General features: G+C 42.3%; 1 protein-coding gene across 5 annotated transcripts in view; it reads right to left on the minus strand.

Annotated features, from left to right (window-relative positions):
• The window catches only part of PBRM1 (polybromo 1), a 69,083-nt gene that overhangs the window by 20,772 nt on the left and 22,338 nt on the right, over window positions 1-25,973 (minus strand). For 3 of the 5 annotated variants that reach the window (XM_075286515.1, XM_075286513.1, XM_075286512.1), the window contains exons 13-19: window positions 11,355-11,455; window positions 7,645-7,921; window positions 6,385-6,490; window positions 5,115-5,757; window positions 4,060-4,271; window positions 1,074-1,259; window positions 282-439 (exon numbers count right to left, since the gene is read on the minus strand). In XM_075286515.1, the coding sequence (XP_075142616.1) occupies window positions 282-439; window positions 1,074-1,259; window positions 4,060-4,271; window positions 5,115-5,757; window positions 6,385-6,490; window positions 7,645-7,921; window positions 11,355-11,455 (1,683 nt within the window). The remainder of the gene's footprint in view (window positions 1-281; window positions 440-1,073; window positions 1,260-4,059; window positions 4,272-5,114; window positions 5,758-6,384; window positions 6,491-7,644; window positions 7,922-11,354; window positions 11,456-25,973) is intronic. The other 2 variants (XM_075286516.1, XM_075286514.1) reach the window with 1 other exon arrangement.

The following is a 25,973-nucleotide window of genomic DNA, read 5'->3' on the forward strand; positions in this document are numbered from 1 at the left end:
GTCGAATATTGAGGGGCTACTTGAAACGAATATCGAATCTCGAACATTTTACTGTTCGCTCATCTCTAGTCATAATAATTCGACAAGTGGCCTGTTTCTCTCAATCTCAGTGAAGTAAATGTGGCTGAGCTGCAATACCAAATACATCCCCTACACAAAGTATGGCGTTGTACTTGATGAAGAGGCGTAGGACCTGCTCCAATCAGTTTGGGATCACGTACCCTGAGGATAGGGGGGAAACCCTTTAACAAGAGCATCGAAGAATGAGAAGCGACTCTTACCTTCACAAACATCACGACACACTTGCCAAGGATTTTATTTACAGGCACCTTGTTGTAGTAGTCACTCTTGAACACTTCCTTCTCTAAGAATTTACGAGTGGCGAGATGAAATGTTTCATTGGGACGATAGAACCAGCAGCCGTACAGCCATTTCTCACCTGCCAAGAAAATTTTATAAAATATTTTTGCGCCAAATTTTGAAAAAAAAAAAATTGCAAATAAAGCCAGTTTGTCACAAATTTTAATGACACTTTTTTTTTTTTTTTTCCTTTTTACTGTCATTCTGAGATAAGTCACAAATTGTTCAGGAAACTGGGCACAGGGGTAAAGTTATGGTTTGCAGTACAGAATTTTTTTAGTAAATCGGCACTTGTTTAAAATGATCTTTTTTTGGAGCCACTCACATGGTGGAAAGTGAAGAGAAAATTGAGGCGGATTTTCAGTCTACTTTCTGGCTCTGTGGAGTGGCTGACAACGGTTGCAAGCCCTACATAAACATGACCTAACATTTAAAAGGAGAGAGCCAGGGCCAAACCACTGACACAAAGGAGTCTCCTTTAAGTTTGAACATTAAATTTAGACTAAAGCAGACCTTACACATAAGTGTGCTAAACCCACTCTGGGGCAATATTTATGTCCTGGCCTGCTTATCAGAGAAGACACAGATGCTTATCTTTTACTATCTTGGTTATTTTCTAAAGGAATAATTCTCATAATATCAGTATATTATGAAGCCTTAGATGTTGATTATATAAGTTGTCTATTTTTTTTTCAATGAAACAAGGTCCGTACCTGCGTTGTCCTCCCAGAGGCGTTCAATGCAGACTATATGGGGCTGGAGATTGGCCTCTGCAGGTTCCACATACACATAATCCCCTACATGGTACATGCTGTTTTTGAAGCTGCAGTCTTGGCTATAGGTTCGGTATTGTCCAGACTGGCCAGAAACTCCTCCAGGATCTTCACTCTTCTCAGCTTCTTAAAATGGGAGGTAAAAAAAATAAATAAATGAAATACAATTTTAACAGCTTTGATATCAACCAGAAATCTCAAGCACAGTGCCATTTTTTTTGTGGCCGGCGGGCATGTGCAGTTGGCTTTGCCTGAGGCCCGAGGCCTAGAAGTTTGAACCCAGCTCTGGAAGACGACGCGTGAAGAGGTCGTTCCAGAAGAAGATAAAGGCGTTGCTGGAGAGTTCTCTTGTAGCATTGGGGAGGCCCCCAGTGCTGTGAGAGAACTCATTTGCATACCGACGAAAATCGGGATTTCTACTGAACGGTGGCCCGGAGAAGACATCTAAAGGTAGGAGAAGAATAGCCTTTCTTAAGGCTATTCTGACGTGGTAGGCAGAAAAAATACAATTTTAATAATAGAATCCCTTTAAGCTCAATATTGGGAACCATGCACAGAATAAACTTTAAGAGTCTGCCAGTGGTTTTCAGCATATAAAGCAAGGGTCGGGGGCCACACGGTGGCTCAGTGGTTAGCACTGCTGCCTTGCAGCGCTGGAGTCCTGGTGTTCAAATCCCGCCAAGGGCAAAAAAACATCTGCAAGGAGTTTGTATGTTCTCCCCGTGTTTGCATGGATTTCCATCCCATATTCCAAAGACGTACTGATAGGGAAAAATGTACATTGTGAGCTCTATGTGGGGTTCACAATCTACATTTTAAAAAAATAAATAAATAAATTAAAAAAAATAAATAAATAAAGCAAGGGTCAGCAATCTTCATCACTCCAGCTGTTGCAAAATTTTCTGCATGCTGGAGTGTAAACAGTTGCTGAACCTTAATGTAGAAATTGGCAAGGGCAAATATAACTGAAGTAACGATTGAGAAATCCATGTTCTAATTGCCTCTAGGAGGTGGCCCCTTCAGAAGCAGCACCCAGGAAGCTCTGCACCAAAAGCTTCAAAGCTCCTCCCTTTTTTAGTGTGATGGCGCTAGCGTCCAATCATTATTCAGAACAAAGGGAAGGGGTAGGGGAATATTCATGCAGTGCGCTCTGGGCATCCTGAGAACTTGTGATCACGTCACAAAGATAGAATAAAACATGGACCCTGCATGACCATCACCCGTGGTATGTTTATACTGTCTCATCCTCTATATAATGCCATCAGCGTTTTGAGCGGTCGCAACTACTGACAGACTCTGTTACTATCCATCCTTAAATATGATTCTCTAAACTGGTTCAAAATTCTGTGCAGATCTATTATATTTAAAGGGATGCTATCATTAGAATCCTGTTTTAAGCTAAACCCATGTAGGAATAGCCTTAAGAAAGGCTATTCTTCCACTATCTTTAGAAGTCTTCTCCGTGCCGCTGTTCAGGAAAGAAGAGGCTGAGGCGGCGAACAGAAAAAAGTGAAGCTTGATAGTTTTTTCTGTAGGAGTAAATACTAAAACATAACTTTTACTAATATTTGTTTAAAATTGGCCTAAATAAAATGATAACACAATTGCAGTATGACTTCACTATTATCAGGCAACAATTAGTATTTTTATTGTCTTCCCTATACAGTCATCTACAAAATAACTTTTTCCCATATGTAGCTCTCAGTTTGTTGAGAACCACACAGTTTACCCCTTGATATCTGGGTACTAACAAATGCAGAGACCAGAGACCCAGTTGATCAGGTAGCAATCAACATCTCCCAACAGGTGAATGAAAGCTCTGTGGTCTATATACTACATATGCAAGGCTGGCTGTGGCACAACAGGTCCCAGCCAGACCTTAAATAGCTCCATTCATCACAACGTTTTGCAGTGATGTTCACATATGCTGCTAGGTATTTCTATATTGTGGAGCCTGTATTTAGCATTGCATCCACAGTATACCAATAATAAGGTCTGGAGCACTTCCTAGCACTGCAGCCTAGCCCCTAGTCCCCAGGGACCTCTAAAGCAAATGGGGAGGACCTGGTAACTTAGTATAGCAGAGTTATTGGAGACTAAATAACTCTGGGGCCGTGCTGTATCTGGGCTCCTATGAGGCTGTAAGGTAGACAGTTTGACTAACACTACACAGGGAGAGATGAAACTACGGCTTGTGGCTAGGCTGCAGTGCTAGTGCGCGATTGGCTGTTCTGTGAAGAAGGACATCTCTGGCTAACTGTCAGAAACTCCCTTCTGACCATAGAAGAGCGACGGTACCGGACCGTAAGCTCTTCACACCGGGCACAGATCGGGAAAGCCGACAGTGCGCTGAACTCAGTGCACTGTCAGCTTTCCGGCAGTATATAGAACTGCCTGTGTGAAAAATGGTGAAAGGTCCTCTTTAAAGAGGACCTTTCACCATATCTGGGCACATGCAGTGTTATATACTGCCGGAAAGCTGACAGTGCGCTGAGTTCAGCGCACTGTCGGCTTTCCCGATCTGTGCCCGGTGTAAAGAGCTTACGGTCCGGTACCGTCGCTCTTCTATGGTCAGAAGGGAGTTTCTGACCATTAGCCAGAGACGTCCTTCTGCCTCGCGGCGCCTATCACGCTGTGCTGTGCTGGCTAATGGTCAGAAACGCCCTTCTGACCATAGAAGAGCTACGGTACCGGACCGTAAGCTCTTCACACCGGGCACAGATCGGGAAAGCCGACAGTGTGCTGAACTCAGCGCACTGTCAGCTTTCCGGCAGTATATAACACTGCATGTGCCCAGATATGGTGAAAGGTCCTCTTTAAATGAGTGTTTATGCAAAGGATTCGTTGATTTGTACCATAGGTGGAGATTTAAGATGGCGTAAATATGGACTTTGTAACACCACCAATAAGATGTATATGTATATACCCTTCTTCTCCTCTTCTCTTTTGACCTTGTCTTCTTCTAACTCTTTAGGAAGCTTTTCTTTCTTCTCTTTTTCGACATCATTGTGGAGATGCTTGGTAGTGTAGCTCAAGGCTGGAGAGAGAAGGATCTCGCCATTCTTGCAAAGTTCATCTCTTATCTTAATAAAAAACTGCTGAAGCTCTACGGAGTCCTCATAGATTTCAGAGTCCGTCCTTTGTAGGAAAAAGAAAAAAAAATAAAATTATCTGAATGATCTACATCTGTAAGTAATAAAAAGCAACTCACGATTCATATCCATCTGCTGTGTACTACAACCTTGTAATACAAATCACCAATGGTGAAGAACTTCTGTTACACTGAGGCTTCAAGCCACTGATATAATTACACACACTGCAGCTGCTGCAGAATCTCTTTGGAAAGAAGCCCCCTTCCCCTTTAGAAAGAGGTTCTTCGTTTACTGTTTTATGAGGGAAGGTTTAATGTTGTATTGTTTCACATCAAACTCTGGGGTAGGGTGCTATCACAATTCTGATCAAGATTAGAATGCTTCTTTGAAATGGCGAATTGATGGATTTAATTTATCCAATGGATTAATTTTAGAGCAAAATTGTGTAATTTACAAAGTTTTAGTAGAACAAAAATATTATTTTTATAAGTTTTGCTTCTATGCCCCCCCCTTGGTGCTGTTGCTAGTCTATACAGCTGTGAACAGAATCAGTCTACTTCCACATCTGGCAGCTGACCATATAAACCACTCTTTCTTCCCATGCAAAAGGAGTCTTGTCCGTTACAGTGCAATGCTAGAGCAGAGACTTGACCTGATCTACAGGGAAGAAAGCGATTTGTATAGAGTGCAGAAGACTGAACTAAGCATGTGTCCGTCATTAGGAGGATGTGCACGCTACTATACACTTTGAACACCAGGTGGCACCATACTATGAATCAATGTTAGCAGCATGTAACTGCCGCAATGTATTTCTGATAACGCCTTTGACTTGCTTTTATAAGACCGCTGTCTTACGATGCTGATAAGTAAAAACTCTGGCCAGATTTACCTGTTCATTCGCCGTGCTCTTTCCAAAACCTCAAACATGTGTTCCTGGAACAGGTCGAGTCTTCGGTAGCGATTGTTTTCCACATTTTTTCGGATAATCTCAAAAGTCAGAGGAGGCCTCTTGGGAAATTTAGGGTCTACTGCAGGAATTTCAGCCAGAGAATCACTATAACATCTTCCTTCATCATCCTGATGGCTCATCATGGACACAAACAGGTTGTGTATTAGCTCCTGGATGAGTAAAGTAACATTAGGGACATGAGAATCCTCATCTCCTTCAATATCTCTGCGGGTCTCCAGTAACACCTTATGAAGGACTAGAGCATCCTTGTAAATCAAGGACTCGGGCTCGTTGTAAGTGCAGGCATTATTAAACATAATAACAAAGTCCTCGCACATCGCATCTATATCCTGGTACTTGTTGGCCATTATGTGACTCCTGATCTTTTCCATGTCAATCGGCTTTTTGATGGTTACGTAGTAGTCTGGGAGCTCAGAGCGGGAAGGCAAGCGCAGAAAAATGGCGCTGAGACGTCTGCCACGTTTATCTGTGTAATTCTTCACCGCTTCATACACTTCATTCAGTTTTTGTTGCATGGGACTCAGGTATTTGGTTTTCTTGGGAGATATTCCACTTTTTCTGCCTAAAAAAAGAAAAACATTCTTACATTTTGGATAATAGTATTTTTTTCTTTAGAACTATAGATATTGCTGCAATATAAATTACTGTAGCTTTTACGCAACTTGGGGCCTTATCCTAAAGGATTGATCATCAATACCATATCAGAGAGGGTCTGACACCAAAAATTTCCAGAAACTCTTCTCAGTGGCTGATACTCAAGGAGTGGAGCAGGAAACAGACAGCGCTGTACTAAGTGTAGTGGCCAGAACAGGTACTGCAGATTACGTCCTATTTACATGCAGTGACTCAGTTCTGCCACTACACAGTTATCAATGCTATATGCTTCCTACTCCATCCTCTGTGTAACAGATATATTCTTAAGAAAGCTTGTCAATGCTTGACCACCATTCCATTGCTGAGGGTTGCAGAGGTGAGACACCCAGTGAGTTGGGAGTTATTCCTATCCAGTGGACTTGTTTTTACCAGAACACTCTTAAAGGTAATACAATTCCATTCATATATGCATATCGTACACCGGAACCCCACCCGCAGTCCTACCGAATCAAACTTATAAGAAGATAGGCGTATTATCTAGATAGCACCTCCATCACTTCCCTAAGAGTGGTCACAGACAGGATATAAAACTTACTTAGTTTGAGTTTTGGAGATGCCATATCGTCGTCATCTGGTAAAGAACCAAGCTCTTTCCTTTTCTCCTTGAGGATCTTCTCCAGGACATGAGCATCATTGTAGACCTAACATTGGATTAAGGACATTCAGTGCTTAGTCTTTCAGATCAGATAATGAACACACCGCAGAAATGGAAAATCACTTGACCAGCGCACATGACCTTTGTATTTGGGGGACAATCTGCCGTACAATAATAGAGACACTGCCGTGTATACTGCCATTAATATCTATATAGTACATTTGCACACGGTGCAGTAACTTGTCTTTTTGGCACATCAGAACACTTGGCACTGACAATGCTGCAATAGCACAGCTGTCACATACTGTTCAATAGAATTTCACGGTCGGACAACACGTTATTGAAATCCATCAATATTAAGCATATAATATGCCCATAACTATGCACTTAGATATCATTAGCAGAGCCATATTTCTCACCACCGACTGTCTGAGGTAATTGAAAGTCAGATCGCTTCTTCCACATAAATGATGAATACTTACTATCGGCTACGACTATCCTTCTATTAAAAGGGTATCTTCACTTTAGAACATGAACCATGTGACTGGTCAGCGTTCTCTTGTATGGAGCTTAGAAAATACATGAAACTACATCAATTTGAGGATCCCCTTGTAGTGATTGCTGGGGGCCCATGTGGTCAGAAGCCTTGCCATCGGGCCATGATAAATACTGTTAGTAATAAAACCCTTACAGGTGTTTTCCAGGCTAAAATATAGATGGTCTATCTTAAGATCTGTTCAGTAGGGATCTCATACCCAGCACCCTTATCAATCAGCTGTTCTCAGCAGCAGATGCACAGACAATGGAGGAGGAAGCAGACAGCTCTGTTCTCTGTGTAGTGGCTGAACAGAGTCACTACAGCTTTGCTTTCATAACATTAAAATATTAGATGATTTGCAGTACCTGGCCTGGCCACTACAAAGAGAACAGCGCTGTCCGCTTCCTGCTCCATCCTCTGTGAATCAGCGGTTGCGAACAGCCGATTGGTCATTAATAATTTTAGACCAGAAATCTGTTTTGTTTTTTTTAATATTAAATTAATCAGAAATTCGGGCAATTACAGAAAATGTGTTAACTTCCCTGACTGGTCTGTTTCAAAAAAAATTTGGTGTTGAGCCATTCCTCTGATACACCTCCTGTCAATAGATTATTTCCCTACCATTAGCACTCCCCCCGTATCCACATCTGGGACAATCTTACCTGTGAGCCTTCTTCATTATAGTGCCAGGCATTCCGGAACATCAGCTTCATGTCATCCATCATGGCGTCCTCTGTAGCATACTTGTCAGTACGAATATTGTGTTCAATTGTTTTTAAGTCCATGGGCTCCAGAATGATCTTATAATAATCCGGGTAGTCTTTTTTGGATGGTTTGAACATAAAAAGTTCACAAAGGCGACGATTCGTAAGAGGCTCCCGTGCCTCCAGGACCGCATTGAACAAAATCTTCATGCGCTGTTTCCGTATGTTTTTTTTGCTGAATAAAATATATAGGAGTGTTACCATACAGCTGAAACGCTCATTCCCCTCAAGCCTTATAGGGGAAACCAGTCACAACATGAGTCACGGTAATAAGACAGTTGTACTATGCTTTGAGGTTGAGCGTATTAAAGGGGTTACGCCATCTTATAAGATTTTGGTATATGGCTAGGGACTATGGGACATCCAACTATCTTCAGTAAATGCCTTTCCTTTACTGTTTTTCCTCTGGAGAACCCGAACCACTCGCTGGGCAGGAAACTGCAGCACAAACCCATTCAAGTGAATGGGGTGAGCTGAAGTTCCCAGCGCTCCTGGGTGGCCAGGGTGCTCATAAGCAGAGGATGAGAAGATTGGAAATGTTGGATTTCGACATCCTTAACCCTTTCTTCTACCAACAGACACCAGTAGAGTAAAATGGTGTAAATGGGCAATGCTACAGAAACAGAGGATGCACCATTGTGTAATTCAGCAGACCAAAAAACAGATATTCTATTCAACCATGTATTACTTATAATTGCCTGGAAGAGCATGTACTTACATTAGAGACACAAATTCTCCTAAATTCTTAAAAATTGAGCATCACAATATCTAATTGCTGGAAAAATTAAATAATGAAAATATTTATGTGGTCAAAAAGTGATTTTCTGCCAGTAAACTGGTTTCCTAACAGGAACATGAACCATAGAAAATAATAATAATATATCACTTCCTCTATTGATTTCCTCCATGACAATTAAAACTGAAAAAATCTAGAAATTGTCTTAGATGAAGGTAAATGCACTGGCCCATCTACCCAGGACCTTCTACAGCAGCTACACAAAGTCACAAAACATCTGAAATACTGGATTTCTCTACCTCTAGGTTTTGCAATCTTCTACAATACTGTCTTCCTTCTATTTTTTACTCTATTCTCCCATTTCCAATGCAGTTTCCTCATTTTTTCTCCTTCCCCCTCTTCTTCCAACATGTACATGTAGGAGGCCCAAAGTCAACTTGCAAGCCAGATCTACAGTTCAGAGAGATTTGGGCATATTATTCTTCCCAACACCCTCAATACAGATTTGTATATCTGTTCTCAGTGAGGATGAGGAGCAGAAACTTCTAGTGGTGGCATATCTCCCCCATAACAAAAAGGGTGTTGCAACATAGTAGGGAAAATAGGGAGAACAACCTCAGATTGTTGGCCAGTCCTGTCAATCTAATAAGTATGGCTAGCTAAGCAGACTTGTCTGTGCCTAGTGTACACGTGATGAAGGGATGTGTCAATCCCAAAACGCGTTAAAAGTGTTGAAAGTGGCTTAATAAAGGATTGTCTACAAGTTGACCTCTGGTAAGCGCAGATATTTTCTATAGAGAATTGGAAGCTGTTGGTCTGTTGTTTTGCATTTGTCTGTGCCTTAGACTGGTAATGTGTCTTGCCTATGAACCACTTTGCACAGACACGTGGTACGTTACAGAAAAATCACCATTGCAGAGATTCCTAGCCTTTTTAGACATAAGATTTCCCCAGCCTGAGGACCCCCTTCTTATATAGGCCAGTCACGACTATCACACGGGCAAGGCACCTGCTGAACTATACTACAAGGACAACACAGAATCCTGCCAGAGACTTTCCTGTACTGTAGTATAATATAAGACTAGCTAGGCTTAACACAAGGTGCACTGCACTTATCTCAGCATGATCAGACACATTCATTATGAAGGAAGAGACAGCATTGTTAGAGTCGTTGAAAGTTCTGTGCACCCCATGCCAAGCATTTTGATGCAAACTGAATATCCAGTATCTCCCTGCACTTTAAGTGAAACCTGTTCCAGGAGTCCCCAAGGTGCCGAGGACCCTTTGTGAAACACTGGCTTAATGGTTTAGGACTCTTTAGGGGGGAGATGCCGTATAGTCCATACACACTGCAGGATGAATTCACCATGAAAACACTGCCAAAAAGTTTTGCCACCAGATACACCATTGGGTTATGTTGGGCTCTACACTGGCTATGGATACATGCAGTGCGTGCAGTGTGAACTCTCACATGGAACCTATGGTGGGCTCATGAGGTTTGTGAATGTACATTATCTTCTTCAATAGACTGGTGTACAGCGATTACAGCAATTACATGACTGAAGTCTGAGCAGTAATGTCCTACAATGTTCCTTCATCATGGCCAATATAACACGCCTAATAACTTACGGAAAGTAGTTGCGCTATATTAGACAAAGAGGCTGGACTACATGCAACATGTAGCTTCCCTACCACATCAAGCCTAATCATTGTGAAAGGAGTTGTGTTAGGACCTACAAGATGCCACAACTGCAACCCCATCTTCAACAGGAAACCAACCCAAGCAATCAGATTTCACCACGACTGTATCCACCATCAGTAGTTCGCTGGCTGCGCAACACAACACATGCCATCATATATTGCATAGCCAAAAGTCACCAACCAGCCCTAGTCTAAGCATTGCAAATATACTCAGCACAAAATCAGGTATCTCAGTGGCTAGTACCCATAAAACTTTCTGGAGCACATTTAAGAAATTCAAGCAGGTTTTCGAATTCAAATAAATGTTTTGATACCCAGGACACGTTGGTTTATTAGTTCAAGCATGAATTGTTTTACGCTACCTGTGTCCTTGTGGGCACCAACAATGCATACACTACAATGCAGTCCAAATAAACTAAATGCTACCTGGTGTCTCTGCAAACAGCATGTAAGCAACCAGGTCAAAGTGCCGAACACCGTGCTCTTGTCAAAGACGACCTAGCAAGATGTCAGCCTGCTGAATGTGGGAATTCCCTCACTCTGAAACAATTGCTCATCCATTAGTTCATGTAGTCACTAGCAACCTACAGCAACCAGCTTAGCAATTTGGATAGATGTCGGAGAGTGAATTAAGTGCCCACTGCTTTAACTCTTCGTACATCCTTAGAATTTAAACAATACTGACCAATAACGAGTGTCCACGCCAACAAAGTGAATCATTTGTGCTTGGCTATTAAATTGAGCAAATTTTCATGCAAATCAAGTCCATTTGTTGTACTGTCACAAGGACTGCATAATGTTCTGTTCACTGTAGAGGCAGATGTGTGAACTAGTATACAGGAGAGCACATACATACTCCTAATGCGATGCCCTTGCCGCGCACGGCCACGAATAATTAATTGCCAGCTAAATATCAATCATTTATACCCAGGTGACAGCTGCCATGTTGCTTTCCATGCTCCAAATAGTGATACTACACACATAATAGTTTGTACAAAGAATCGTAGATCTCAGCGACCAGGTGACAGTCATATTAGCATTGCTATCGTCCCCTCTATGAGAATAAAAGACCCCCATCCAGAACAATTGAAGTCAAGACACTGGCCTACATGCTGCCGCCTCATGACAATGGATGCAAGGATGATGGAAATTCCAGCAGAGCGAAACCTACCTCTTCCTCTTTGCGCTGCCGGTGTCAGATGTGGCGGAGGAAATCATGCTGTCTCCGTCCTCTATATCGAGGTCTCTGCGAGCCAGCTCTTTCTTTTTTGCCTGAAATAAAGAACAAATCTCCAGAGTCAGCCTCGCTCTGCCAAACGTTCCCAGAATACATGAATATTAAATAGCTGCATAGATCAGTTTCACTCGGAAAAAAAAAAAGCTACAACTGGTGTCAGTGTATAAATATTAAAAGCGGCACGGATCTGTGATACAGCGGCTTAGAAAGGTTTACAATTCGTCAGGCGCAACATTGCCACACATTTGTTGTCACATACTGTATTGTGTGCATTGTGCCTCTCCGCCAGCTGCAGGCAAAGCGATAAAAATATCTCGACTGAATGAGCTTGCACGGTGAAAGCATAGGTGGGCATCGAAAATTGTCATTTCTATGTCAAAATGCAAGTATCGACATACAAGAACAGGAGTAATAACAAATACAGCAGCAGCAAAATGCAGACTCCCTCGTCATCTATTACCAGAACTATGCTCAATGACAGAACAGAAGAACGGTCGCCGGCCATGGGGGCACACAGAGCACAAGCCACAGCTCAGAAATACTCGGGCGGCACAAACCACTGAAACATTTTATGGACTCTGCATCTAATAAAAATACATTGAGGATTAAAGCACAACCCCAGGCACGAATGGAAAAGTCCCTTCTCTTAGGTCCTAACTTATCCGAGCGGCTGTTATGCTGAGAAATCAGGGGCTCTTGTATCTGTGCCGAGCAATTACAACAGAAATACTGGACAAATTCATGTGGCATCTGATATTATACATTGAGTCATGTTACTAACAACAGGCCATAGAAAATAAGTAAAATGTAGCCATGCACATTAAATGGACATCGGTGGGATGAAACAACCATATAATGTGGATGGGGCAGATGTCAGGTATAAAGAACGGTCAGTCATGTTAGATTACCTTTCCAACTTTCTATATGTGTCTGACAATTGTGTCTCTAAGAATTAAGCCCCATGTCCACCATGCATGTGTAAGGGAAAAGGAAGGCCAGGAAGAATAGATATTGGCTGGCGAGTTTGGCTATCTTAAAGAAGACCTTTACCACTTCCAACAGATCCAGCTCTGTACATCAATTGATAGATGCTGCTCCACTGATTTTAGCACAGTTGGAATTTTCTCTCTAGCCCCAACCATTCCCAAGTAATAAGTGCAGTTCATTTTGGTGCCTGATGTGCTATTTAGTCTCTGTACTGTCAGGTGAGCAGTGTCAGGCAAGGGCAGGCAAGGGGTGTGACTCTGAGCTTTGACACTGGCTGCCTCTGATTGGAGCTCTGAATTACACCTCCTGACTGATAGTACAGAGACTATATGGCACATCAGGCACCAAAACTAACTGCGTTTGTTGTTCTGGAATGGTGGGGGATAGAGAGAAAATTCCAACTGTGCTGGAATCAGTAACGTCCTGCTCAATCATTCTTGCTATGGATACCGCGAAGCTTTGGAAAGCCAAAGATCTACATCGGTATGCAGCCACAGGTGACAGAGGACCAGAAAATAAAGAGGAATGGATTTAGATGTCCTCCTCAAATTCCTATTTATTTAACATTTCACGTAACCTTTCTCTAAACGCACATGTGAATAGAATAGAATCAACAGATCCGAAGCACAAAAGAAGAAATGACAACAACAAAATGTGCCATCACCAATATAAAGAAGAACAAGAAAGAACAACAAATAATGCTTAATTTCTTAAAAACACCACATGTGGTCACAGGATGTCCTGCCATATCACCGAGCTGTTCCTCGTATCAAGAGGCTAAGCAAGGCCGCCATTTTTAGGTACATTATAGGTAGAAAATTGGATAAAGTGTCAGAACTGTCCCCCAGCGACGAGGAGAACAGGGGACTGAAAGTCCCCCTAAAGCATTCTTGTGAAAGTAGTGCCAGTGCACCATCAGTACTCCAACTAATACTATGAGGCTGTGAGAGCGGACAGAGATTACAGTCCCATAGACCTGAATGGAGCGTCGGACATGCAAGCGCACTGGCACTACAGTCACAGGGGGAACACTTTTGGTCCCCTTTGCTCTTCATCTCTGGGAAAATCGGTAGTCTAACCCCCAGCAACCTGATAAGTCAGTTTATCTTCTAGCCGGGCATTCTGTGACATAGGGATGCCTAATGTGTTTATTTTAATTCATGTTATATGCATTATTGTGAAGGGAATGGGTGATTCAACATCAAATTTTTTATATAGTATTTTTAGAAATGCATATATATAACTTGAACCAGCGATCAAAAGATCGCTTCTACCAAAGTGTACAATACTAATGTATTTCAGCCTATGGTAAAATTCTTGTATAACTACTGAAGTCTTCTACAGGTAGACGTTAATATTTATATACTATGGCAAGCATGGAAGCCTTCAGAAGACTCCCAGATGCCATAGCAACCAAACAGTTCCCATGATCTTGAAGAGATTTTTGGGAGGGGGGGGTAGTGAGAGCAAAAGAAACCCTCAGTCGCCGCAGTCACATCTGACCACAGCACCTCAGGGGATAAGTGTCTGTGATCAGAGACCCTGCAGCTATGGCAATTACGGTAGATATTGGGTAGATTGCATCTGTTAAAAGCAATCGTCTGAAACATTCTAATTGTATTCAATTAATCCGCACATTTCTAAACATTCACAAAGGTGAGGTGACCAGTTGTCAGTGGCAGGACACGTAATGGGTGACATGACACCAAATTTCCTTTTGCTAAGCACTTGGAAATGGTCCAGGCAAAGACATCGGATGTCTAAATGGCGTACAGGTAAACTGAGACCTGCTTGAGTTTATAAAGTACACCTAAGACTTTAGGAAAATAATACAAAACATCAATACTTGCTTCTTACCGATCCCGTTGTTGCTCAGGACCCCAATGGGCTCTAGCTCCCATTACCTCTCTATAAACAAGTGCAACTAATCACTGTTCACATAAGTGACACACCTCACCTTAAGGGGCCCCTAGACGATCAATATTATTGCACAATATTTTGGTTTGGGCAATATAATTGATCGTATGTGGGCAATATTGAAAGGTTGTGCAATATATTGTGTGATGTTCAAAATCTTGAAAATATATTGTGTAAACAGGATAATATCGTGCCGTCTGTTGGCAATATTGCGCAATTTTTGTGTGTTAGTGATGCATATGCATGTGTATTTGGGATTAATAGTGTTCCTTTTACCGATTTTAGGAGTAACCAAAGCGAGGAGTTCATCAAATAATTCTCCGTCCATTCGTACAAAGATGCGGAAATCATTTGGTTCAATTACTCTCAGTTCATTGAGTAATTTATCGTGGGTGAACTTCTCCCTATCAATAAACCACTGTTTGGCCCATTTTTTACCTTTCTGCGAGCCTTTTTTCTTCCCTTTTTTACAACTTGCGGTCACCGCAATTATCACGCAACACAATTCAGTTTCACTCAACATGTTGACTGCTGGCAGGGACTGTTTGCGCAATGTGGTTGTAAGTCTGTGCTCGCGATTGCGCAATATATCACACAACCTTCAATATCGCCTCCATACGGTACAATCTTTTGTACAAACCAAAATATTGTACAATAATATTGACTGTCTAGGGGCCGCCGTCAAAATATTGTGCAACCCACATTGCACAAGAATATTGAACATCTATGGGCCACTTTAGAAGGCATAGCCAGGCAAAACCCAGGTGTGTTGGCTCATTGAGCGATCGAGTTACATGCTGCTCATAGAAGTCTATGGAGCAGAGTGAAGAGGAGAAGTAAGCTACTGGACACACACACACACACAGACAAGACTGCAGCTTCTAGTCAGTGTTGTACCTCACAGCATAGTACAGCTACATAGGGTCCTGCTGCTTTTGATGGTGAGTTGCAAAGCTATAAGGGAGCATGATCTCCTCTACTGTGTGTGCAGTGTACGCGAGACACCATAGCAGATATTTAACACTCACTATCACTAGGAAAACGACATTTGCAGAGAAGAAAACTAGTGAAAAAGTAGAATACATATATAATGGCCAGAAATAGTAAGCTTCTACATGTGCACAAACATGTAGATGTAGCCAGGCAAAGTAAGACCAGCTCCAGCATCCCAGAGTCCTGCATCAAAGCAGTGGTAGCACTGTAATTTGTAATATGACATACATGATAATAGGCGCGTAGGCAGGGTTAAAATATTTTTCTTTATAAGGAACTTTAATGCCAACGTACTGTAGTAATTTCAGCAGTATAGGTACAGATGTGCTGTTTCCTCTTGAGCGCCAACAGTCTGCAGATCTATATTTTAAGCTGTTTTAAGTGGTTTGCAGCAAACCAAAAAAAAAAAAAAAAAATCAAACTAGGTAAACAATGCAGCCTGTACTTCAAGCAGTTGTATGGAGGATTAGGGGAGGGTGGCGACATACTATAACAGAACAGGCTGACACATGTGGTACACTCGAGTGCTGGATATTTACCCTTTGTGAATATACTTTTTGTTTTTATACAATTTGATGCTAATATTATTTCACGTTCCGACACCACTTTAAAGCTATAGATATTTTTGCATGGTTGGAGGAATATTTGAGCTGAAGGACTAAGGCCTCCTGCATATGGTTGTTATGGGTCTGGATTTTTTATACTGTATTACAGCTGAAACTACCATTCCAACCTGCCATTTAAAGGGATCCTTTCATACAAATGCTTTTTTTCCCTCATTAACACGTCGATATAGCCTTAAAAAAGGCTATTCTTCTCCTACCTTTCCTTGTCTTCTCCGCGCCGCCGTTTCGTAGGAATCCCGGTTTTTGTTGGTATGCAAATGAGTTCTCTCTAGGGGCGTCCCCAATGCTGCGAGAGAACTCTCCAGCGCCGCCTCCATCTTCTTCAGGAATGGGTCTTCTTCCAGCGGTGACTTCAAACTTCTAAGCCTCGGGCAGCCGACTGCGCATCCCTGCCGGCCACAAGAACATGGCTGCTTACAATACTGTGTAAGCAGCCATTTTCTTGTGGCCTGTGGGCATGTGCAGTCTGCTCTGCCAGAGGCCTAGAAGTCTGAAACCTGTGCCGGAAGAAGAGGTTGAAAAGGACGTTGCTGAAGAAGATGGAGGTGGCGCTGGAGAGAGTTCTCTCGCAGCATTGGGGTCTCTCCCAGTGCTGTTTGAGTGCTGGGGCCCACCCCCAGTGCTGCGAGATAACTCATTTGTATACCGACAAAAATCGTGATTCCTACGGAATGGCAGCGCAGAGACGACAAGGAAAGGTAGATGTAGCAGAGTTGGCTGTGCTCTGAACTCAGCTACATCTGAGATTGAACCACAATGGAAACTGCTGTTGACCGATTTTAGACTCTGCCTCCTCCGGCAGAACCAGCGTTGATTGGTTAAATGCTGTACACTGTATGGCATTCGGCCAATCAACGCTGGTCAATGCATTCCTATGAGAAAAAGTCAGCTCCCGCATAAACGCAAGCTGCCAGGGATCCCGACTAGCATATAATGGGCTGCCACGAGATGTGCTTGCAGGTGAAGTTTGAAAGTGATGAGACCTTGCCAGCCCGAGCTAAATGCGAGAGTAAGTTCAATGCAAAAACATTGTGGCAGCGATTGGAATCGAATACCTCGAACAGCCTGATATTTGATCGAATACCAATTCGATCGAACGCCGTTCGCTCATCTCTAGTTTCAACCAACCATGACCAGTCTGCTACTACATAAAACATATTCATTGGATTGTACCACGGCTAGTTCACTGCATAAACCTGTTATCTGATCAAGGTCATTCAGCATAACAAAACAAGGAGAGGTTCTTAAAGTGTCTGTCACTCATTTCTGACAATTAAATCACTATTAGTTTAGTTAAAGGGGTTGTCCAGGTCCATAAAAATATAAAGATTCAATGGATTAAATTTTCCAATCTGCTTTCTGGATCAATTCCTCGTAGATCTCTGCTTGTTGTCATTCATTCTGCTTACTTTGAGTGAATAAAAATCAGTCCATAGTCATGTGATATACAGTCTGTGGATATGTGATATACAGTCCACGGTCATGTGATGCACAAACAGGTGCACAGCTCGTTACCAGGCAGATGTCTAATTTCTGTGCGGTGATTATAACGAACTGTGCACCTGTGCCTGACCATGGACTGTATATCACATGACCATGTACTAAATATCACATGACCATGGATGGATTTTTATCCAATAGAATAACAGAATGAATGACAGCAAGCAGAGATTAGAAATCTGTGAGGAATTGATACAGAAAGTATATTGGAAAATTGTATAACCTTTTATTATACAAACAACAATTGTCTCTGAATATCTGTCTGAAATGGAACAACCCGTTAAAGCGACATATTTTTAGATTTATTGTGTTTCTTTGTTGCAGCTTCTGCAGTAGCTTTTGCTTTGAAGTCCGTCAGGTTGAGTCTAGAGATTAGAGCTGCAGTACAACTTCTGACCAGTGACCTCCAGGGCACTACAGCAAAGTATATGAGGTCACATGATCAATCAAATGGCAGCGATTTTTAAGAGACCTGGACAAGGGCAGAACCCCAAGTGAATATTCACTGGCAACCATAATCCTAAAGGGTACATATAACCCACATTAAAACAATGCAAAAAGATTAATTTATGCTTTGTAGCTTTTCTTTCGCATATTTATTCTATTTTCTGCATATTATTACAGGGGCAGACAACGCACCAATCCTGCTACACTCCGCAGTGAACAGCAGTTTGGAGCTGCCACATCTGCATGAGAAATCTTCGTCCAAAAACAACCTGTTAAGTACTTCGGCTGCATGTTGCGGGCAAACTCTGATGTGCACAGATGGAGCAAGACAGCTGTGTCCTTCACCTATTGCAAGCAATGGATCCTGTATTATCTGCCTTTAGCTTTATAACACTGGGTTTTGGGTGAAACTGAAAAACAATCGGCTTCTTCTGGACTTCTTACAAATATCTACCAACAAGAAGTAAATCACATCCAGTTCCGGCTCTCTCTTCTTGGCTGCACATTACAGCGCTGCAGTTGCCAGTTGACAATCCAGCCTAACTGAATTCAGCGCAATGTTGGCTTTCCCGGCATGTGCCCCGTGGCTGGAGATATCAGTGCCATTAGTTTTGGCACCAATATCTCCTGTCAAAAGAGCGTTACTCTTAGTTCTTCATCATTGCTGTGAGGAACACCCACCCTGACTGTCCTCTAACATTGTACAAGGCTATGTTAGAATATAGTGAAAAGGGAGGGGGGGGGGGGGGTATTCCTCACAGCGATGGTACTGAACTATGAGGAATGCCCTTCTGACAGTGGGGAGATATCAGTGCCATTAATCTCCAGCCTCGGGGCACATAACGGGAAGGCAGACAGTGCACCAAATTCAGCGCAATGTCATCCTTCCTGCTACGTGCCCCGGGGCTGCAGATTACTGCCCACCATCAGAAGGGTGTTCCTGACAGTCTAGCTGGGCTGTGCGGAACACCCCCCTTCCCCAACAGTACTGTCCATGGCTCTGTACTGTCAGAGGGGGCGTTGCTTACTGCCCAGCGATGATGTTAACCTGTGAGGAACGCCCCCTGGCTACACTCGTACATAGACTATTACTAGGGGTGGTGGGAGAGACGTTCTTCACAGCACAGCATCATCGCTGGGCGGTAAGGAACGCCCCCTGTGACAGTCTAGAGCTTTGGACAGTACTGTCAGGAACGCCTTCTGACAGTGGGCCGATATCGGTAACAGTAAAAAAAATTGTGTCGCCATATTGTGACGCCTGTAGCTTTCATATATACACGTATGGAGCTGGGTAAGGCATCTTCCTGAGTTGCCTCTGGCAGCATGTAACAGATCTAATGTAATGACAAGCCTGGGAGCACTCAATAGGCTCCTGGCTGTCATGGCAACCGATGATGTTCAAGAGGGAAGCAATTGGTGAAAAATTGTGGTTTTGCACTTTAAACACTGCGGTGTCATTTGACTGTGGCGTCTAAAGGGTTAACTGCCGCAATCGTTGCTGGCACCAATCGTATCAGTTAGTGGCAGTTGCTGGCTGTAATATACAGCTCCTGAGCTCTCTCCATACTTGCACATGCGACGCAGGATGTACTATTACGTCCTGTGTCGCTAAGGGGTTAAATCTGGCACAGTTTATCCGATTTATTTTCAGGTCATTGAGCTCAGCTATGATATTTCGCTTGCAAGCAAACTACTCCTCCCTGTGAGCAGTTCAGCACAATAACATGTAACATCCTTGCTCCTAGAAGTCAATCACGGGAGGGAATTATTATCTGCAGAGGAGAGCAATTTTGTCCGGACTGAAGAAGTGAGACACAAGACAGACACTGACACAAAACAGACCCTGTAGTAGGGAGTGAATCTGCACACAGAGAGTGGAGAAAAGAGGAGTACAGAGAGTGAGAGCAGGCAAATGAATCATAGGAAATGTAGTTTGTCCACAGATTCACGGCATGTAAATAACAGTGATACAAGGTGCAGCAAGTAAAATAAAGCCAAGCAAAGGGTGTGCAAGGGAACAGTCAGAATTTTGTAAAACTGTGGATGTATCTGCAGTATTTTTTTGGATGCTGGATAACCACTTTAAGGGAATGTGTCACCAGAAATTAATCTATTTTATAAACCATTTTTTTTTTAATGTAGTCACAAATCTTTAAAACATTTTCAGGTGACTATACCTCAAAATAAGTACTAAATCATATTCACTCTGGCTTCTTAGCCTAAGAATAGACCAAGACATGACAATTCTGTAGAATTTCTATTTGCAGCAGTCACCTCATATACATCACAGATAAGACAGACAGAACTACAATAGATGAGAACACCTCTATACAGAGCCCACACAGCGACCCCATCTTTATACATACTACTCCCCTTCCCCCTGCACAGATCAAGTCTGGAAAACTCTCCTATAGACCTCAATGAGTTGGCTCCATACTATTGCATACTATGGCCAAGACTATACTGTAAAACAAATCACTAAACTGCAGTTAAACAGAGCAGAGGAGAAGCTCAGGCAAGATGGCTGTCCCTATAACCATGTACAGAAAAAAATGTCAGAAAATAACGTGATCGCTCTAGCAAATTTGGTGATCTATTCCTGCCTATGCTAATAATGAGAATAGAGAGTGCTGTGGTCAGATGGTGACATTTCTTATAAAGGGCATCCTGGGACGTTTATATCATTGAACTTTCCTTAGAATGGGTCATAAATGTCAGATTGGTAGGGGTCCAACTCCGAGCACTCCCACCAAACAGCTGACAAAGACTGAAAAGCTTGCACAAGCATTACTTCCCCCTCATTGTATACCAGGCACCATAATTTAAATAACCAAAAAATGAAACTGTATTACGTGCCACAATTGGATTCAAAATAAAGGGACAGGAGAATGAACCTATCCAAAAGGAGTGTCTGGGATACCGTTCCATTTATGACTGTATTAACTCCTTCACTACCCATTGTCCTAGCTTATCTAGGAAGACGCCTCTGATGATATGTCCTCGTATAAACCTGCCAGGGACATTGAAATGCGTTAGATGGTTCACTTCAAATATGGAAATAGCAGGTTGAGGTCTAAGGGTGCGTTCACACGGAGTAACGTGCCGCGTGATGTGGCACGCATACGGTGTGAGACTTAGCGCGCCGTATACGCTCCGATTGATTTCAATGAGAGTTAGGATTGTATACGTTGCGTTATTTTGCAGCCGTGATTATGCGGGTGCAATATCACGGCCGCAAAATAACGCGGCGTATACAAGACTAACTCTGATTGAAATCAATGGGAGCGTATACGGCGCGCAAAGTCTCACACGCCGTATACGTGCCACATCAACACGGAACGTTACTCCATGTGAACGCACCCTAAGACATCTGATCTTAATCACCCTTCTGTAGAATTGCTCTGTGGCAAGTTGAAACAAATTTGGCTATTTAGAGTGGCTGTTACTAAATCAAGGCCAAGGTGGTTCTTTGTATAGCAGGTTTAGGTTCAAGACAATTGGTGGTCTTATGTAGAAAACTCAGGGAGAGGGGCTAGCTAATCTATATATCTTAAAGGCAACATTTTTTATTCATCCTGCATTACGTAGTGAGGGAGTTAATACATTCATAAATGGAATGGTATCCCGGACACTCATGGTTTTATACTATATATTAGTTTTATACTCTATTAGTTGGGGTTTCTTGTAATATAAATTAATAAAGATTAATTTTTATACCAGGCACAGTGCCATATTTATAGGCTAGTGATATTACAGCCATCAGCAGATCAGTGAGGGTGCCAGGAGTTGGGCCAGAGATCTGATATCGATGATACATGTGCAAGGGAGGGTAGTCGTGAAGGATAGCTGTCTGCTGAACCATTGCTAGCCATGTAATGTGTAAAACCCACTTAATTCACACAATGTACGATATACAGTATTTATCGCATAATTGCTACAAGTCACTGAAACATTTGGTAAGACATAACCTTTACTTTTAAAAATATCTTTGGAGAGCAGGATTATATAAAGGAGTATACGGTATATATATATATATATATATATATTATACACACACAATGAATTTTCATCAAGAGACGATCAATACAGCCAAGGTTATTTATAAGACATAGCCACAGAACTGTATTTATAAAAAAAAAACAAAAAAAAAACAAAAAAAAAAAACACCAGGCGAGACAAACTTCACAGCTATAATAATGGGTTTTCTCTCTTTTTTCTATTTTTAAAGGGGTATTCCCGCCTCACATACTCATCAGTCTTTACTGCTGTAAAATCTTCTTTCTTCCTGGTTTCTTGCATCATTTGGTGGGCGGGGTTTCACGTGCAACCTGCCGTTTAGCTCCGCCCCCAAATTCATGTGTAGCCCCGCCCACCCATATTGGACTATGAAGTACAGGCAGCAGCAGCTCCATTCTGTGTTAAATACAGACACTGCCTGTCTCTGCCATAATGAACACAATTGAATTAGCTAGCCTGATAACTGGGAGAACAGAAGAAATGAAAGCAGCTCCTCTCCTCTATCTGATAGCAGGGAGCTAGGTCACGTGGTGTAGACACAGGAATAGCTAGATACACAGGCTCACTCCCTGTACTTAGCCCCTCCTCCCTCCCCCCTGAGAGCAGCAGATACATCACTTGACTCATGAGCAGCTAAGTCAGGGCTGTGGCCGCAATGAATTGAATAAAGTAAGATAGTGGACAAACAAAGCAGTATTAGTGAAGCAGTGTATTTAGGAAAAGTCTTACATCCACATTAACAAGCAGTATAGATAGGATCCTTGTGATGGGACAACCCTTTTAAGGGTATCAGAGTACATAAGATAGCAGTATAGATAGGATCCATGAGATGGGACAACCCCTTTAAGTTTCTCCATACCTTGAAATTCTGTACTGGACCTAGCGCTGAAATATCAGGCTCTGTGCATATTGCGTTTTAGCTTTACATTTAACACATACACTGGAAAAAATTTCTCTAGGTAGGTCACAAATGTATCACCCATTGGCCATAACAAAGTATGTCTGTCTGTCAATCATTGCTCATGGTATGGGATGTTGTGTGGAGAGACCTGACAGTATTTATACCATTTTCTACATGTATATACAAATTAAAATCATATGAAGTTATATACCCTGTAGTTCAGTATCTGTCTATCATATGCTGCTCTTACAATTGGTAGAACTAGAAGATTCACGTTGCAGAAAAGCTGCTTCTTTGTTGCAGATTTTGCCTTGTTTTCTTGAGCCAAAGCCAAGAATGGCTACAATAGGAATGGGAAGTATATCGGAAGTTCTTATATTTCTACCTTTTATTCAATCCACTCCTGGTTCTGGCTCAAAAAAATGCAACAGAATAAAATCTGCTTTTCCACAACTGGAATTTCCCCTAAAGGGGATATTGAAGTGAATGGATCAGAGTATACAGTAATTGGTGGAGGCCCATTACACCATGTGATTGCTGAGGACCAATCACAGGACTCAGAGATCCCTTACATCAATCACGAGGCCAAAAGAGGGCAGAGGTTGGCACCAGTGCTCAGGTGAGAAAAGTAACACTGTATGTTAATGTTACACACTTTCCCTGAGCCTCTGCAAACTATACTCTGGGGTCTGAAGAGACTCCAAAGTATAAGTTTGCGGGTGGCAAACCCACAAAATTTTGGGTTCAGCAAATCTGTATATGCAGGTTTTATCAAACCCGAAATTGTTAGAAAATCCTTATGTATGTGGGATTTTATAAAAATGTATTAGTGTAGGGGTCACTATGGAAAATTACACTGCGCGAAGGGGTCACTATGGGACATTATACTGCATGAAGGGATGCTATGGGACATTATACTACGTAAAGGCTGCAATATGGGGGGTCCGTGCTTTCTGAACAGCCCAAGGCCCTCGTTGAAGGGGTTGTCCCATCTCAAGGATCGTATCTATACTGCTAGCTTATGTGGATTAAGACTTTTCCTAAATACATGTTGGCTAGATCTGAAATTATTCACGTCATTGTTTACACTGCATTTCCATAACATGGACCTGGGGATGGTCTTATCTCTCCGCCCAGGACAAGTGACATAGCTCACTGCTCTCAGGAGGGAGGGGAGCTGAGTGCACCGTGCTTGTATTTCTGAGCTGTTTATCGCCGGCTCTTCCAGTTATCAGCTCTGCTAATTGAACTTTGCTGACAAGGGCTGAGACAGGGAGTCTGTTAACTCTGTATGTAAATACAGATCTAAAACTGAGTTTATTGCAAGCTGACTCTTGGTCTTGTAGCATGTAAATTTAGGATTCTCATCACCTAACAAATCCAGCTCTGCTACATCAGCTTCATATTGTGCATCTTCCAGTGATAATGTGATAATTTATTTACAACCATCCCTAATTACTGACTGCAAACATGTACTGCTATGAAAAGAGCTAGCAGACCAAGTGAAATCCTGCCCACCAATTTGCCGAGAAAACCAGGAAGTGAACAGAGCTTACAGCCTGCAAGTTGTTGAGCAGGCGAGTTGGGAAAACTCCTTTAACCTTAATCCACCCTAGCAGTAAGTCATGAAGGCAAATTACCACTTGCTCTTTAAACATCACTGACCATGGGGACCATTTATAATATGTTGGGGGCACAGTGTGGGTCATTATTTTCCATGTGGAGGCCATTATATTACACGTTGGGTACTGAAGGGGCCATTCTACTGACTGTGAGGGCCATTATGGAACACATGGGGGCACTGACTGGGCCTTTTACCTGATTAAGGGGGCCATCACATAATTGTTCACTCCAAACAAAACCTTACTTTATTAACAACAAACGTTTCCTCACTACGGGGTACGTTGCTTGATAAGACTGAGAACCAGTCTTCTATCTTATGGATAGAGGATAAATATTATTGGTGGCATGAGCCCTTTGAAAAACAGTTTGCTGGGTTCATATTGGCATTGTTATTTCCATTGTTCTGTATTAGCAGCTCACGAAGCACATGAATAACTGACCCCACTAACTATAACTGGGTCTCTTGGGTTTCCAGAGCCTACCATAGTACCAGACGTAACAGTGCTGGTATGTCAACAAAGCCTTGGGCTATGTTCACATCTGTGCAGAAACCGCCAGAAATTGTCAGAGATACGTCCTGCACAAAGGACTTTTCTCCCCATTATAGTCTATGGGGTCCATTGGGGACTTGAACGATGGGTAGTCATGCACAGATGTGAACCTAACCTTATAGGAATGATAAAAGACATGAGAAGAAAGAGCATATTGTCTAATGTACTCTTACATAAGAAAGACTAGGTAATAAGGAACAAAGCTGAGAGTTCCTTGAAATTACTTTATTACACATAAAATTAGGAGACCACATATATATTTGGTTCAGTATTTATCAATGTCATTCTCTTTATGACTCACCCATTATCACCCATACGGAGACATGACAATATGACAATATGACAATAACAGGACGGATGACAGGATGAAGCAGAATCCCCTCCTGCCCCACAATACCAATTACACAGTTTATAAAATAGATTAGAAATGTGCCTGAGGTTTATAAGTTTACTTATAGTATACACACTAGTCACTTACACCCTACTGTATAGCTTTCCTCTAAAAATGGACACAAAATAAAGGCTTAACATTAATTGCTCAAAATGAACAAAACTGCGTGCGGTATCTACAGCACCCCACAGCGCTCCAGATGGAGTCCACAATTGCTGCCAATGTAACAAAAAATTTGCACATTTCAGCAAGACTTTTCTATACATAAATGGAGAAACAGTGAGCCATGGGGATAAGGGGGATGTAATGGAGGAACAGTGAGCTGTGGGAGTTGGGGGATGGGGGGGTTGTGGGAGTATAATGGGGTATGGTGAGCCACATCATAAGAATTGTAATGGAGGAACGGTGAACTTGAATGCAACATAGGCTGGGGCCCCACGTGGTGTAAACGCCGTAGGCAAGAATGCCACAGTTTTACAGTCCCCTGTAAAGTGAATCGGAATCTCATCCACATAATGCGGAAATATATGCACAGCGGACACACTGCGATTTTGGAAATCTCAGAATGTGAATTATACCTATGGAAGTGCTGGAGTTTTC

The sequence above is a fragment of the Leptodactylus fuscus genome, chromosome 9 (genome assembly GCF_031893055.1).
Source record: "Leptodactylus fuscus isolate aLepFus1 chromosome 9, aLepFus1.hap2, whole genome shotgun sequence".
Taxonomy (NCBI): domain Eukaryota; kingdom Metazoa; phylum Chordata; class Amphibia; order Anura; family Leptodactylidae; genus Leptodactylus; species Leptodactylus fuscus.